The sequence below is a fragment of the Zosterops lateralis genome (genome assembly GCF_965231275.1).
Source record: "Zosterops lateralis genome assembly, chromosome: 2".
Taxonomy (NCBI): Eukaryota; Metazoa; Chordata; class Aves; order Passeriformes; family Zosteropidae; genus Zosterops; species Zosterops lateralis.
The window spans coordinates 90841760-90856997 of record NC_139763.1 but is presented as its reverse complement, the minus strand read 5'-3'; the positions used below and the strand labels follow the sequence as shown (position 1 = coordinate 90856997).

Here is a 15238-nt window from a genome sequence, read left to right as displayed (position 1 = left end):
CTGGTCTTATAGCAGGCTTTCAAGAGGATTCCAATAAGGCTGGAGAGGGACTTTTTTCGAGGGCATGTAGTGATAAGGCAAAGGGGAATGGCTTTAAACTGACAGAGGGTATGTTTAGAAATTATTTAGAATTATTTTCAGTAAGGGTTGTGAGACACTGGCACAGGTTGCCCACAGAAGCTGTGTGTAGGTCATCCCTGGAAGTGCTCAAGGCCAGGCTGCATGGGGCTTTGAGCAACCTGGTCTAGTGTAAGGGGGCATTGCTCAAGACCTAGAGGCTGAAAACATGATCCTTAAAGGTTCCATACAACGCAAACCATTCCATGCTTCTAGGGCTATACCTCTCCAGCTTACATATGGGAGAAAAAGAGATACAGAGACACAGCACAGAGCCTTTCTCCATTGGTGTAATGTTGTATTTTCTCTTGTCTAAGTTTTCAGAATTTGTTCAGCAAAACCAGTACAGCTAGAGGACATTTTGTGTGTGACTCAACGAACAGCAAACAGCTCTGCCCAAGGAGACAAAGGACATTGAATCTCTGGATATCTGTCTTCCATTCCTGTGTCTTCCTCCTGGAAAAGTCCATCTCTTTTCAGCCAGAGGCTCCTGGACCCAGTCAGAGAGAAGAGGACACAAGAACACAGGACCTGCTTTGATGAGCCTGAGCCTTCCTGTGTTCCCTGAGCCACCACATGCACTGGGGATGCTGGACAAAGTTCATTTCATTTCCACACACATGGTCCCACCCCACACAGTGAAGACGTGTCAGGGCTCCCCACCCCTCCCAGCCCAGCCAGCCCAGGTCCCAGGTCACTGCTCAGCTCCCAGCTTGACTCAGGACAGGGATATTTCCATCACACAGTTACTGCTGCAGCTTCACAAATCCGATGATGCTCCAGATCTGATCTGACGTCATTCCAGTTGTTGATACTCTGTTCAAACGCACCCATTACAGTGCAGTTCTCATCAAGGATATCACTTGGTTCTCCTCCTCGCCAGAACCTGGGACAGAGACAGGCTTGTTACTCCCCAGCATCTCCCATATACCACTGCTGGAAAAGAACATAGTAGGATGCAAGAATTGAAGGGAAGAGACAGAAATTCCCACTGCTGATTGATGGACAGAAGCAGTGCCCTTGCTCCCACTCCACATCCCACTGGCACCAGTGTCACATGGAAACCTGCCTCCCTGCTACAGCCTTCCAGCACAGCAGGGCCCTGCTCCATCCTCCTGGGGACCTGATCACCAGCACTCACCCCATGCACCTCACACCCAGCAGAGGCCCGTGTCGGCCTCCAGGGCAAGTGTGTTCTCCAGAAGAAGACACAGCAAGGACAGTCCTGGTGCTCTCTCCCTGTGCCCCATCTCCTTCCCTGCAGTTCACCAGAGGCCATTTTGTGCAGGCAAGGGCAGTGAATGGAGGTCAGGCTAGGCTGGTCCATCAGGGTTCTGAAGGGCTCTTGCTGCCAGCGAGTTGAAGCTTTTTCTGTGCCTCTATCATTGATTTCCAAGTCACAGGGAGTTAATTCATAACCAATAACCAGCACAGATGGGGCCATGTGAACCTGGTGTCCTACACAGCCCTCTCCTGCTGTATCTTTCATCTCTCACAAGGAAACAGTCTCTCACAGATTGGGTGACAGCCCCCTCTCACGAACCAGCTGAACCTGTCACATCTCTCCTACTTTCTTTCCTAACCAGGAGTCACATCAAACAATCTTCATCCAGAGATACTCACGCTGCTGTCCCATTATATGGAGTCTTGTCCACCCACTGCCACTGGCCCACCTTCTCTGCAAACAGACCAATGTAGAAATTCTCTTTTGCAGGAGACTGTTTTATTTGCTCAGAGAGGAAAACCTGGCAATCAGAGAGAGTGTAACATCCATGAGGGGCAGGACTGAGAACAGGGAGGCATCAGGAGGCCCTGTGGGGTGGGGCTGGTGGCAGAGGGACGGGCTGGTGCTGCAGAGGTGCAGACAGGACATTCCCCCTCCCTGCAGGACCAGGAGGGGCTCAGAGTCCCCTCCAGGGCCCAGCCCTGTGTCTCTGCCTGCTGGATCCCTCTCTCAGCCCTGAGCACCCACCTGCTCTGCCTTGCTGTTGATCACCACCAGCTGGGAGCCCATCCCAGTGCAGTTCTTCACACTCTCAGCACAGTTCATCTTATCAAGGGAGAGGAAATAGCAGCTTCTTTGAAACCTTCTCCAGCCCTTTGGGCAGCACGTCCAGCCTCGGTCTGTGCAGGGAGAGGACAGAGAGATGAAGGCCACTAACAAGAGATGGTGACTGCAAAGATCCCATATTTCCAGGGGCAGTGCTCATGTGCTCCTTGGTGCCTTTTCCTGAGAGAATGTGCTTGAAAAGACAGGGAAAGTACAGACTTTTCTTCGCACTGTTTTGGGGTATGACCAGTGAGCTTTGTGTACCCCGAGCTGTGGTAATCCTTGGAAGGGGATCTCAGGTGTGGAGAAAGTTCTTTGGGTGATGTGGTTTGACTTGTCCTGGTACAGCCTGCTTGAGGCCATTATCCCAGGGAAGAGGGGACAGTGCCAGTACTGACCTGTCCCTTGTGGATCCACTGAGTCACACTCCCACCTGGAGAACTGCTGCTGCTGCTGCTGCTGCAGGGCTGAGGGCTGGTCACTGCAGTGGCGGAAGGGAACCACTGCCAAGGGAGAGGAAAGGCAGCAGGATTACCCCTTTCCTCCCAGCTCCCCACACAGCATCTCTGGCCCCTTGACTCTCCTTTCAGCATTTCCCCACCCAGCACTGTCCCAGCTGTCACCTCTCCTGGCCCAAAGCAGGGGCACAGCTCCTTCCCAGGCAGAAAGAGACCCTCTTCCAAGTCCCACAGCAGAAGGAGCCCTGGAAGCACATGGCACACAGGGCAGGATTGATCCCAGCCAGGCACTCTGCACTCTGCCCTGCACACACCTACAGCCCAGCTGCCAGTCTACAGAGCAGCCTCCCACTGGCACAGGGGGGCTCTTCCTAAACTCCACATCACCAGGCATTTGGAGGAGTCCCCATCAGCTGGGCCTGTTCCATCAGCAACACACAGTCCAGGGGAAGGTAATCCCATACATCTGGAGCTGCTGAAGCCAGGGTGCAGCATAAACTCTTGGGACATTCCAGCTCCCAGTTTGTGGGGAATAATGCATTGTTTGTGACAGGCCCCAGCCACAATCCTAAGGACTAACTAGTAACTCAGACACTCAGGAGTATGGATTAGGAGCTGATCAGGGTGTGCTTGACAATCCAGATGTCTATTTTCATTGATCATTTAATTTGGAAATCATTTTACTTCTGAGCAGAGCACTCATAGTGGCTCCAGTGCCTGGTTAGTGAATTGCTGTAATGGAGGAAGGCTCAGAGGAGATGGGCAAGGGCAGTGCCTGGCTGAGCACCCCCATTGCCAATAAAGGTGACCTTCTCCCTACACAAAGAGAAAGGATGGGAAGAGAGATGACTCTTGGTTTAGTTCAGTGGAGGGATTTGAGCTGATGTGGAACTGTTCATCCCTGCAGGGATCAAAAGGGGTCAGTGTCTTTCTCAGTCAGCCATGAAAGCTCTGTTTGCTGAGAGACACTGTCAGTGGCTCAGCCTTCCTGAGGAAGCAGGAGAGGAAATCATTGGCTCCCGGTCCTCTGGAAACTCTTCCATCAGAGCAGGGTTGTCCAAGCTCTGAGCTCCTGCAGACTGAGGGACTGAGAGCAAACTGCTCTGACAGCCTTGCTGCCACCACAGGCAGCTCCTTGCACAGCCAGCTTAGCCAAGAGACCTGCCTTCTGCCCAGAGACTCAAATGGTGGATTAAAAGCTACAGATACAGTCTCACAGAACATGAGCCTGCTTCAGAAGGGATCCCTGACCTGTGTTTTGGTGAAGGGCATTTGCCTGCTGGCAGAGGGACAAGAATATGGGATTTCCACCTGACCAAAGGCAGTCACCTGAGCCCTTCATCCTAAAGGTATTGAGAGACGCTGGAACTCACCAAGGCAGATGGTCATAAAGGCAGCTTTGAATGTAAGAGCAATAATGAGGAAGAGCCAGATGTTGAGCCAGGGGCAGCTTCTCTCTTCTGCTGGGGCTGAAAAACACAAAGCAAGAGTGAGCCTGCCCCAGCCCAGAGTTGAGGACAGGATAACCCAGGGGGCTCTGTACCCCAACACCCTGCTGGTCCCTTGTTCCAGGGATTGGGGAGCCCCAGAGATGCTGGAAGCAGGTCCTGCTGCCTGTCACTAGCAGGGGCTCAGACCCACAGAGTACAGTAACACAGGGCCTGCCCTGAGGCTGTGGTGGGGGTTAGGTTTGTTCCTTTTTTACTTACAGAATTTTCTTCCATAGGTTGCTAGGAGACTAAGAACTGGGTGCTTATGGGTGCTGACCAAAACAGAGGTGGCCAAAAGTTGGGAGAGGGAGAAAATGTGAGTTTTGGGGCAGAAAAAGCAAAGGGCTGGGGGCAGCTTTGCTTTTCTTGCTCTCAGCATTGGGAGGAGGACGGGCAGGCTGCTGCTTGCTGCAAGATGAGTTCACTGTCGCCCCTGGGTCTGATAGTGGGAAATTTACCATCATCTGCTTGTGGGCACAGGAATTCTGTGCTCGCCTCCCCCTGTCCTGCTGGGCCGGCCCTGTCCCACCACCACCCTTTCTTCGGCAATGCTTTGAGACTTTTTGCTACTCTGTGGCCCTGCACTGCACTGCCCTGCCCGGACATATCCACCGTTCTAGGTACCACCAACAGAGCTTCTGATCTCTTCCACCAGCCTGGGATTTTCCACCATTCCAGCTTGGTACTCTCAGAGTTCTAAGAGATCACACTGCCCCTGCCTCTGTGAAACAAAGCCCCTTGAGCTTCCTGGTTCTGCTTATTATTAATGCCTGTACTTGTTGTTTGTTTGCCTTGTTATATATACAAGTAAAAAACTGTTATTCCTATTCCCATACCTCTGTCTGAAAGCCCCTTTAATTTTCTAAATTATAATAAAATAGAGGGAGGGGATTTAAATTCTGCATTTCTAGGGAAGCCCTACCCCTGCCAAGTGGATACCTGTCTTTCAAACCAAGACAGGCTGCTTTCTTATATCCCTGTTTATCACAAGACCTGCTTGTCTTCTGCCCAAACCTCCCTCCCTTGTTGTCCTGTCAGACCTCCTTTCTCCTCAACACATCTTCCTTGTTGCCTTCCATTACCCCTGTCTCTCCCTGAACGCTCTTTCTGGATCTCCCTCCTCTTCCTCTCTCTTTAGAGCTTCTTTCCCTCACTCCCTGTATTTTGCCTCTGTGCCCTGAGCCCCTTTCTGCAATGGCACAGTCCCCCAAAGGAGTGACTGCCCAGCTGAGGCTGTGCACAGCCAGACACACAGAGGGGATGCTTTCCACAGGGGAAAAGGCACTTGGGAGCTCTTGGGGGAGCCCAGGCTGGGTTGTCCTTCGAGACACCAGAGATGGGAGCAGGGACTTGTGCTCAGTGTGATGCAGAGAGCTGTTCCAGGGGAATGACAGAAGGACAGCAGCCTTCAGCCCCACTGTTTACACACAAACCACTGAAGGGAATAGCAGGGCACGGTCTGCCTGGACTTCCATTCCCCCTGGCTCTAGGAAAAAGGTCATTCTGTCAGCCTGGCCACTGCCCACTTCCCTCATCTCTTGCTTTGCTCCTGTCCTATGCCCCATATCCTGGTAGGAGGCCACCGCACCATGCCCAGGATCCATGCCAGCCCTGTCTTTCACCCAGCTCCTTGAACAGGAGGACAGAAAGGAAACAAGGTTTGTGGGTTACCTGCAGTTCCAGGACTGACTCTCCTTTGGACATTCATCATCCGTACAAGAAGATCACTCTTCTCCAAGGGTGCCCGTTACCAGCGTGGCCACAGACACACAGACACAGCCTTCCTCCTGCACAGGGCACCTCCCACACTGGTGAGGGGCCTTCACAGGCTCTAATCTGATGTTCTGACAAAGCCATATCCTGGGTGTACCCCATAGCACCAGGAGTTTGAGGAACTTCCATCTTAACTTGAACATGACATTTCACCCAAGACTTATTGCACTGAGGCAAATGAAAACAGATGAAGGGGAGCATCTCTGCAGCTCAAACAGTGTCCCTCTGCACAGCCTCAGGCAGTTTCATAGGTCATCCATGGCCTTCCCTCTCTGGTGCCTGCTCTTTCCTGCTCAGGGTCCATGTGTGTGAAAATTCATACAGGGGCAGATCTATTTGGCATTTACTAGCAAAGGGCTAAACCCAGAGAGCACAGCCTGCAAAAGGGAGGCAAAAATGACAGGAAAGGAGATCTGTGACTCAGTCTGAGCAGTGCCCATGTACATCCTGAGCCCAGAAATCCGGAGCACAACAGAGAATTTACCAACATTGTTTTGATTGAATTCCATTGGTAGGCAGGCTGGGACTTTGAGCAAAGGGATTCAATACGAGGTATTGGGGGGCAAAAGGATCACTGGGCAGTGCCAGAGTCTGTGTGCAGGACAGATCATGAAGTCTCACTTAGTTGTGACTGCAAAAGCTGCAGACAGAGGTGGAACAGAGATGGGAACACAGCCTTTGGTCCTGTTCCATCACAGGGTTTTTCCCTGTGGAGAGGAATGCATGGATGCAGAGACACAGGAGTGAGAGAGCTCATAGCAATAGCACAGGCATTGCAGCTGAAGCAGCAGCAGATCAGGGCACAGAAGTGCTTTCAAGTGAGGACAAGCCTAAGCTCAGTGTAGAAGAGATCCTGTGATTCTGTCATTTTGTGCGCAACAGGCTGCAGGCAGGGTCAGATCCTACATTTCTAAACAGCTTTGTGTCAACTAATGTTCACAAGGTCTCAGCCCACATAAAAACACATTCACAGGACTTGTGCAAGCTCCAGCCTCCCACCAGCCCCCCATGAAGTGCAGCTGCAAGAACACATCCCCTTTGTGGAAGCAGGGGTTCCCCAGGTCTCACACACTTCCCACTGGAGATGTGGGGTTTGTGTGTATGCACACCTCTGCCAGCAGCCTGTGCAGCACAGGTCAAACCACAGGGTGATGTTGTCACACTGCAGAGCTGTGGCTCTGGGCCTGCTGCCCCCCTCAGTGCCTTGAGTGAGCTTTTTATCACTTGCTGCTGTCCAGGCCATCTGACCAACCTGGAGTGCAATGGGTGAGGCTGGAGAGGGTTCCAGGTACAAAGAACAGCAAGTGTGCTTTTGTTCAGAAATTAACTTGGTGGAGGAAGTTGTCCCATTCCCAGTGGTTGATGGCAGTTTCTCCATCAACCTGAATCCCCTGAACAGTCCTGCTCTCCAGTTTCCTTGAATTCCAAATGATTTGCAGGGCAAGACTTTTCTGCAGCAATGACATAAAGGCAAGTAGCCTGTAAGGAAATCCTAACAAAGCGGAAGGCAGAAAACACAGGAGAAGTGCCAGCAGCAGGGACAATCCAGGAATAGAGAATGAATGCCAGAGCAAGTTGTTCCCTCTGTGCCTGGTTGCTTTGCCCTCCCACAGCCTGGAAAGCAGCCCCAGAGCCCTGAGCCCCAGCAGTGTGTGAGGGCAGCACACAGAGGCAGCTGTCAGGCTCTGCAACTTGTGCTGCAGTTTCTGAGATGTGTCTTCAGCACTAAAGTAGAAACAATCCAGGAGAACGCTGGAGGTTCCTCATCATGGAGATTCCTGAGAGTGGTTGTGGAGGACTCAAGGATGAGATGGACTCTGGTGGCTCTCACTCTCACCCATGAGGCAGAACTGATGGGGATGTAGAGGCTCAGGTCCACTTTTTCTGCAGTGATTCGGAGATGTTGGTCATCAGGATGTTGTCAAGCCTTGCAGGGAGTGATGAGCTCCAGGACCTGGGGTTTCAGGCCTCCGAGGGACATGGACAGAGACTCTTCCAGATCTTAATTCATCCCAAACTCCCAGGATGAATCACCCTTGTTCTCCTCCTGCTCTGTGCCTAGGGCAGCAATCCTACATGGAATCCTGCCTTCTTCCTACAGCCCAGGCAAGGGGGCCGTGTCCAGACCCAGCAGGGGCTGCTGCTGACTGCAGGCTGAGCCCAGGAGTGGACACCCAGGAGAGGAAGCTGCTGGTCAGCTCTGTCCTTCAGGGGCTATGCACCTCCAGCTGGGCTTCTCCAGTGCAGGCATAACCTTCCTGTGCTGGGATGGCTCTTGTCTGGAGGAGGGGAGAGAGGAAATGTGTTCCTTGTCCTGCTTGTGTGCTAAGAGTTCTTGCAGAGGGGAGGCCTAAAGAGGAGTCCTGCATGGCAAAAGCCAGAAACCCGTGGGAATGGTGGTAAAGTCCCTGGACAAGGAAGTCCCAAGGAGGTCTCAGGGCAGACCCAAGGCCAGCATCCCAGGCTGGTGTTGGGAGAAGCTGTGCACTGCAGAGCACAGTTTTTAGGCTACAGATGGAGAGGCCCTCTGTTGCAGGGCCAGGAGGATGTGCTGGCACTACTACCCTTTCTTGAAATGACAGCATGGTAGGCCAGGCAGGAGCCAGCTCTGTGAAGGATCATCTCCTGCATGTTTCAGGAAGAAAGTCTCACCCCAGGTCTCCTGTGCAGGAAGAACTCTCACGGAAGATGGAGAGCCATTCTATGAAGTGAGAGGACACAGTTGGATCACCAAGTTGGAGCACCATTGCATTTCTTTTGCTCCCTATCCTGTTTTTCAGGATGTGTTCAGAAGGAGGCAAAGCATGGACTGTTTCATTCCACTAAGGCAAGGACAGCCTTATGGGGAGGAAAAGTTAACAGCCGGTCAAAGAGCAGAAATTACCATGAAAACTTGAAGGGACAAGCCAAGAGACCAGGAGACAAGCCGGGACGACAAGTGATCTGGGATCTAGAGAAATTAACTCAAAACCAGAAAAGACTAAATCCTTGGAAGGCAGATGTGGGCAAATATACAGTGGAGAAGTAAGTCACCGTGAAAATGAAAATAATACTTACAAAAAGAAACTCTGAGGGAAGTGGTTAGAATGCTGCTTTGCAGGGACGAGCTTGATACCCAAGAAACTCCCTAAAACAGAAGACCTGTCTGGCAGTGGGTCTCCAGGGGAGGCACATTGACTCTGGGTCTACATGTGTGACTTAGGGGGACAGAAGGAAATTGTGCTGTTGTGCTCACAGCCAGAGCACTGGGCTTACAAAGAACCAACAGTGAATGGAAGGAGGCTGAGGCAGAGAGAAAAATGGTGTAAAGAAGTAGGTGAAGTAGGAGTTGTGAGGAAAGGTGAGACTTGAAACAGGGAAAAAAGCAATGGAAGAGGGGAGAAGCATCTCAGCTGCAAAGAGGCTGAGAAGAGCATAGTGGTCATGTTCCCACCCTGGGACACCAAGGAACATTAACTCAAGTGGCATCAGAGAAGGAATTAGTTCTGCATCAGATACACATCTGCACTGTGAAGCTGGAGAGGACTGGGACACCAGGAAAGAGAAGGGAGGATATTTGAAGCATTGCATTGCTCCAGTTCCTTGATACCACAACGAGTCTGCTGATGATGTCTGTGATGCTTTCTCACAGCTGCCTGGGACACTTCTTCACATCTGCTTGTGTTATTGATTGTGTCCTGTGGAATGAAGTCAAATCCCTACAAGGGTCAATACAACAGCAGGGAAAATAGCTGTGTTGAGAGAGACTTACACAAGAATGTAGAGATAGGACAAAGGGGAATGGCTTTAAACTGACAGAGGGCAGGTTTCAATTAAGTATTAGGAAGGAATACATTACTGTGAGGTAGGTGAAGCACTGGAATCAGTTGCCCATAGGAGCCACGTGCCATCCCTGAAATGTTCAAGGCCTGCCTGGATGGGATGTGAACAACCTAGTCTAGTGGAAGGTGTCCATGCCTATGACCAAGGGGGCTTGAAACTAGACTATCCATAAATGGTTCCATACACAAACCATTGCATGATTTGCAGATTATACAACCACAGTTTAGGGATGCAAAAGGAAAGAGAGAAATGCACACAGAGCACAGTTTTGGTTTTTTTTTTTTTCTTTCCTATTGGTGTAATGTTGTATTTTCTCTTGTCTAAGTTTTCAGAATTTGTTCAGCAAAACCAGTACAGCTAGGGGACATTTTGTGTGTGACTCAACAAACAGCAAACAGCTCTGCCCAAGGAGACAAAGGACATTGAATCTCTGGATATCTGTCTTCCATTCCTGTGTCTTCCTCCTGGACAAGTCCATCTCTTTCCAGCCAGAGGCTCCTGGACCCAGTCAGAGAGAAGAGGACACAGGAACACAGGACCTGCTTTGATGAGCCAGAGCCTTCCTGTGTTCCCTGAGCCACCACATGCACTGGGAATGCTGGACAAAGCTCATTTCATTTCCACACACATGGTCCCACCCCACACAGTGAAGATGTGTCAGGGCTCCCCACCCCTCCCAGCCCAGCCAGCCCAGTTCCCAGGTCACTGCTCAGCTCCCAGCTTGACTCAGGACAGGGATATTTCCATCACACAGTGACTGCTGCAGCTTCACAAATCCGATGATGCTCCAAATGTGATCTGACGTCATTCCAGTTGCTGAGACTTTGTTCAACCACGTGCATTACAGTGCAGTTTTCACCATAGAGATAATTTGGTTCTCTTCCTCGCCAGAACCTGGGACAGAGACAGGCTTGTTACTCCCCAGCATCTCCCAAATACCACTGCTGGAAAAGAACACAGCAGGATGCAAGACTTGAAGGGAAGAGACAGAAATTCCCAATGCTGATTGATGGACAGAGGCAGTGCCCTTGCTCCCACTCCACATCCCACTGGCACCAGTGTCACATGGAAACCTGACTCCCTCCCGCAGCCTTCCAGCACAACAGGCCCTGCTCCATCCTGCTGGAGACCTGATCACCAGCACTCACCCCATGCACCTCACACCCAGCAGAGGCCCGTGTTGGCCTCCAGGGCAAGTGTGTTCTCCAGAAGAAGACACAGCAAGGACAGTCCTGGTGCTCTCTCCCTGTGCCCCATCTCCTTCCCTGCAGTTCACCAGAGGCCATTTTGTGCATACAAGGGCAGTGAATGGAGGTCAGGCTAGGCTGGTCCATCAGGGTTATGAAGGGCTCTTGCTGCCAGCAAGTTGAAGCTTTTTCTGTGCCTCCATCATTGACTTCCAAGTCACAGGGAGTTAATTCATAACCAATAACCAGCACAGATGGGGCCATGTGAACCTGGTGTCCTACACAGCCCTCTCCTGCTGTATCTTTCATCTCTCACAAGGAAGCAATCTCTCACAGATTGGGTGACAGCCCCCTCTCATGAACCAGCTGAACTTCTCACATCTCTCCTACTTTCTTTCCTAACCAGGAGTCACATCAAACCCTCTTCATCCAGAGATACTCACGCTGCTGTCCCATTATATGGAGTCTTGTCCACCCACTGCCACTGGCCCACCTTCTCTGCAAACAGACCAATGTAGAAATTGTCTCTTTTAGGAGGTTTTTTTATTTGCTCAGAGAGGAAAACCTGGCAATCAGAGAGAGTGCAACATCCATGAGGGGCAGGACTGAGCACAGGGAGGCAACGGAAGTCCCTGTGGGGTTGGGGCTGGTGGCAGAGGGAGGGGCTGGTGCTGCAGAGGTGCAGACAGGACATTCCCCCTCCCTGCAGGACCAGGAGGGGCTCAGAGTCCCCTCCAGGGCCCAGCCCTGTGTCTCTGCCTGCTGGGTCCCTCTCTCAGCCCTGAGCACCCACCTGCTCTGCCTTGCTGTTGATCACCACCAGCTGGGAGCCCATCCCAGTGCAGTTCTGCTCACTCTCAGCCCAGTTCATCATATCAAGGGAGAGGAAATAGCAGCTTCTTTGAAACCTTCTCCAGCTCTTTGGGCAGCACGTCCAGCCTCGGTCTGTGCAGGGAGAGAACAGAGAGATGAAGGCCACTAACAAGAGATGGTGACTGCAAAGATCCCATATTTCCAGGGGCAGTGCTCATGTCCTCCTTAGTGCCTTTTCCTGAGAGAATGTGCTTGAAAAGACAGGGATAGTACAGACTTTTTTCCCCACTGTTTTGGGGTATGACCAGTGAGCTTTGTGTACCCTGAGCTGTGGTAATCCTTGGAAGGGGATCTCAGGTCTGGTGAAAGTTCTTTGGGTGATGGGGTTTGACTGGTCCTGGTACAGCCCCCTTGAGGCCTTTAGCCCAGGGAAGAGGGGACATTGCCAGTACTGACCTGTCCCTTGTGGATCCACTGAGTCACACTCCCACCTGGAGAACTGCTGCTGCTGCTGCTGCTGCAGGGCTGTGGGCTGGTCACTGCAGTGGCGGAAGGGAACCACTGCCAAGGGAGAGGAAAGGCAGCAGGATTACCCCTTTCCTCCCAGCTCCCCACACAGCATCTCTGGCCCCTTGACTCTCCTTCCACCATTTCCCCACCCAGCACTGTCCCAGCTGTCACCTCTCCTGGCCCAAAGCAGGGGCACAGCTCCTTCCCAGGCAGAAGGAGACCCTCTTCCAAGTCCTACAGCAGAAGGAGCCCTGGAAGCACATGGCACACAGGGCAGGATTGATCCCAGCCAGGCAATCTGCACTCTGCCCTGCACACACCTACAGCCCAGCTGCCAGTCTACAGAGCAGCCTCCCACTGGCACAGGGGGGCTCTTCCTAAACTCCACATCACCAGGCATTTGGAGGAGTCCCCATCAGCTGGGCCTGTTCCATCAGCAACACACAGTCCAGGGGAAGGTAATCCCATACAGCTGGAGCTGCTGAAACTAGGGTGCAGCATAAACTCTTGGGACATTCCAGCTCCCAGTTTGTGGGGAATAATGCATTGTTTGTGACAGGCCCCAGCCACAATCCTAAGGACTAACTAGTAACTCAGACACTCAGGAGTATGGATTAGAAGCTGATCAGGGTGTGCTTGACAATCCAGATGTCTATTTTCATTGATCATTTAATTTGGAAATCTTTTTACTTCTGAGCAGAGCACTCATAGTGGCTCCAGTGCCTGGTTAGTGAATTGCTGTAATGGAGGAAGGCTCAGAGGAGATGGGCAAGGGCAGTGCCTGGCTGAGCACCCCCATTGCCAATAAAGGTGACCTTCTCCCTACACAAAGAGAAAGGATGGGAAGAGAGATGACTCTTGGTTTAATTCAGCGGAGGGATTTGAGCTGCTGTGGAACTGTTCATCCCTGCAGGGATCAAAAGGGGTCAGTGTCTTTCTCAGTCAGCCATGAAAGCTCTGTTTGCTGAAAGACACTGTCAGTGGCTCAGCCTTCCTGAGGAAGCAGGAGAGGAAATCATTGGCTCCCGGTCCTCTGGAAACACTTCCATCAGAGCAGGGTTGTCCAAGCTCTGAGCTCCTGCAGACTGAGAGACTGAGAGCAAACTGCTCTGACAGCCTTGCTGCCACCACAGGCAGCTCCTTGCACAGCCAGCTTAGCCAAGAGACCTGCCTTCTGCCCAGAGACTCAAATGGTGGATTAAAAGCTACAGATACAGTCTCACAGAACATGAGCCTGCTTCAGAAGGATCCCTGACCTGTGTTTTGGTGAAGGGCATTTGCCTGCTGGCAGAGGGACAAGGATATGGGATTTCCACCTGACCAAAGGCAGTCACCGGAGCCCTTCATCCTAAAGGTATTGAGAGACGCTGGAACTCACCAAGGCAGATGGTCATAAATGCAGCTTTGATTGCAAGGGCAATAATGAGGAAGAGCCAGATGTTGAGCCAGGGGCAGCTTCTCTTTTCTGCTGGGGCTGAAAAACACAAAACAAGAGTGAGCATTTCCCAGCCCAGAGTTGGGGATGGGATAACCCAGGGGGCTCTGTACCCCAACACCCTGCTGGTCCCTTGTTGCAAGGATTAGGGAGCCCCAGAGGTGCTGGAAGCAGGTCCTGCTGCCTGTCACTAGCAGGGGCTCAGACCCACAGAGTGCAGTAACACAGGGCCTGCCCTGAGGCTGCTTTATTACTTCCCTGCTTGCCTGCCTGTCTTCTGCCCAAACCTCCCTCCCTCTTTGTCCTGTCAGACCTCCTTTCTCCTCAACACATCTTCCTTGTTGCCTTCCATTACTCCTGTCTGTCCCTGAATGCTCTTTCTGGATCTCCCTGCTCTTCCTCTCTCTTTAGAGCTTCTTTCCCTCACTCCCTGTATTTTGCCTCTGTGCCCTGAGCCCCTTTCTGCAATGGCACAGTCCCCCAAAGGAGTGACAGCCCAGCTGAGGCTGTGCACAGCCAGACACACAGAAGGGATTGCTTCCACAGGGGAAAAGGCACTTGGGAACTCTTGGGGGAGCCCAGGCTGGGTTGTCCTTCGAGACACCAGAGATGGGAGCAGGGACTTGTGCTGAGTGTGATGCAGAGAGCTGCACCAGGGGAATGACAGAAGGACAGCAGCCTTCAGCCCCACTGTTTACACACAAACCACTGAAGGGAATAGCAGGGCATGGTCTGCCTGGACTTCCATTCCCCCTGGCTCTAGGAAAAAGGTCATTCTGTCAGCCTGGCCACTGTCCACTTCCCTCATCTCTTGCTTTGCTCCTGTCCTAAGCCCCATGTCCTGGTAGGAGGCCACCACACCATGCCCAGGATCCATGCCAGCCCTGTGTTTCCCCCAGCTCCTTGAACAGGAGGACAGAAAGGAAAGAAGGTTTGGGGGTTACCTGCAGTTCCAGGACTGACTCTCCTTTGGTCATCCATCATCCGTACAAGAAGATCACTCTTCTCCAAGGGTGCCCGTTACCAGCGTGGCCACAGACACACAAACACAACCTTCCTCCTGCACAAGGCACCTCCCACACTGGTGAGGGGCCTTCACAGGCTCTAATCTGATGTTCTGACAAAGCCATATCCTGTGTACACACCACAGCACATGGGGATTGAGGAACTTCCATGATTACCTTGACACGACATTTCACACAGTTCTCATGGCAGCTCAGAAACTCAGCAAGGCAAATGAAAACAGATGAAGGGGAGCATCCCTGCAGCTCAAACAGTGTCCCTCTGCACAGCCTCAGGCAGTTTCATAGGTCATCCATGGCCTTCCCTCTCTGGTACCTGCTCTTTCCTGCTGAGGGTCCATGTGTGTGAAAACACATACAGGGGCAGGTCTATTTGGCATTTACTAGCAAAGGGCTAAACCCAGAGAGCACAGCCTGCAAAAGGGAGGCAAAAATGACAGGAAAGGAGATCTGTGACTCAGTCTGGGCAGTGCCCATGTGCATCCTGAGCCCAGAAATCCAGAGCACAACGGAGAATTTACCAACATTGTTTTGATTGAATTCCACTGGTAGGCAGGCTGG

At 52.0% G+C, this 15238-nt stretch overlaps 2 protein-coding genes across 2 annotated transcripts; both read right to left on the bottom strand.

The window, feature by feature from the left end:
- Positions 1 to 418: 418 nt before the first annotated feature.
- Positions 419 to 5826, bottom strand: LOC310906488 (C-type lectin domain family 4 member D-like; the record flags this gene model as incomplete). Its single annotated transcript, XM_083855809.1, has 6 exons — positions 419 to 1003; positions 1741 to 1862; positions 2090 to 2241; positions 2566 to 2670; positions 3999 to 4094; positions 5787 to 5826. 6 exons carry the CDS (start codon positions 5824 to 5826, stop codon positions 856 to 858), a joined length of 663 nt encoding a protein of 220 aa, XP_083711935.1. The 3' UTR covers positions 419 to 855.
- Positions 5827 to 9902: 4076 nt separating this feature from the next.
- Positions 9903 to 14675, bottom strand: LOC310906487 (C-type lectin domain family 4 member D-like). The gene is made up of 6 exons (XM_083855808.1): positions 14600 to 14675; positions 13599 to 13694; positions 12167 to 12271; positions 11691 to 11842; positions 11341 to 11462; positions 9903 to 10604 (listed from the first exon to the last, which is right to left on the bottom strand). The coding sequence occupies exons 1-6, from the start codon at positions 14637 to 14639 to the stop codon at positions 10457 to 10459; spliced, it is 663 nt and encodes a 220-aa protein (XP_083711934.1). The 5' UTR covers positions 14640 to 14675; the 3' UTR covers positions 9903 to 10456.
- Positions 14676 to 15238: the final 563 nt, after the last annotated feature.

What these genes read in the sequence shown, in the direction of transcription:
- LOC310906487 (XM_083855808.1), bottom strand. Translation starts at nt 14,639, where the DNA reads ATGATGGATGACCAAAGGAGAGTCAGTCCTGGAACTGCAG. An exon ending in ATTTATGACCATCTGCCTTG is followed by an intron (nt 12,272 to 13,598) that starts GTGAGTTCCAGC and finishes CTCCCTTGGCAG; the next exon opens with TGGTTCCCTTCCGCCACTGC. An exon ending in AGTGGATCCACAAGGGACAG is followed by an intron (nt 11,843 to 12,166) that starts GTCAGTACTGGC and finishes CTCCCTGCACAG; the next exon opens with ACCGAGGCTGGACGTGCTGC.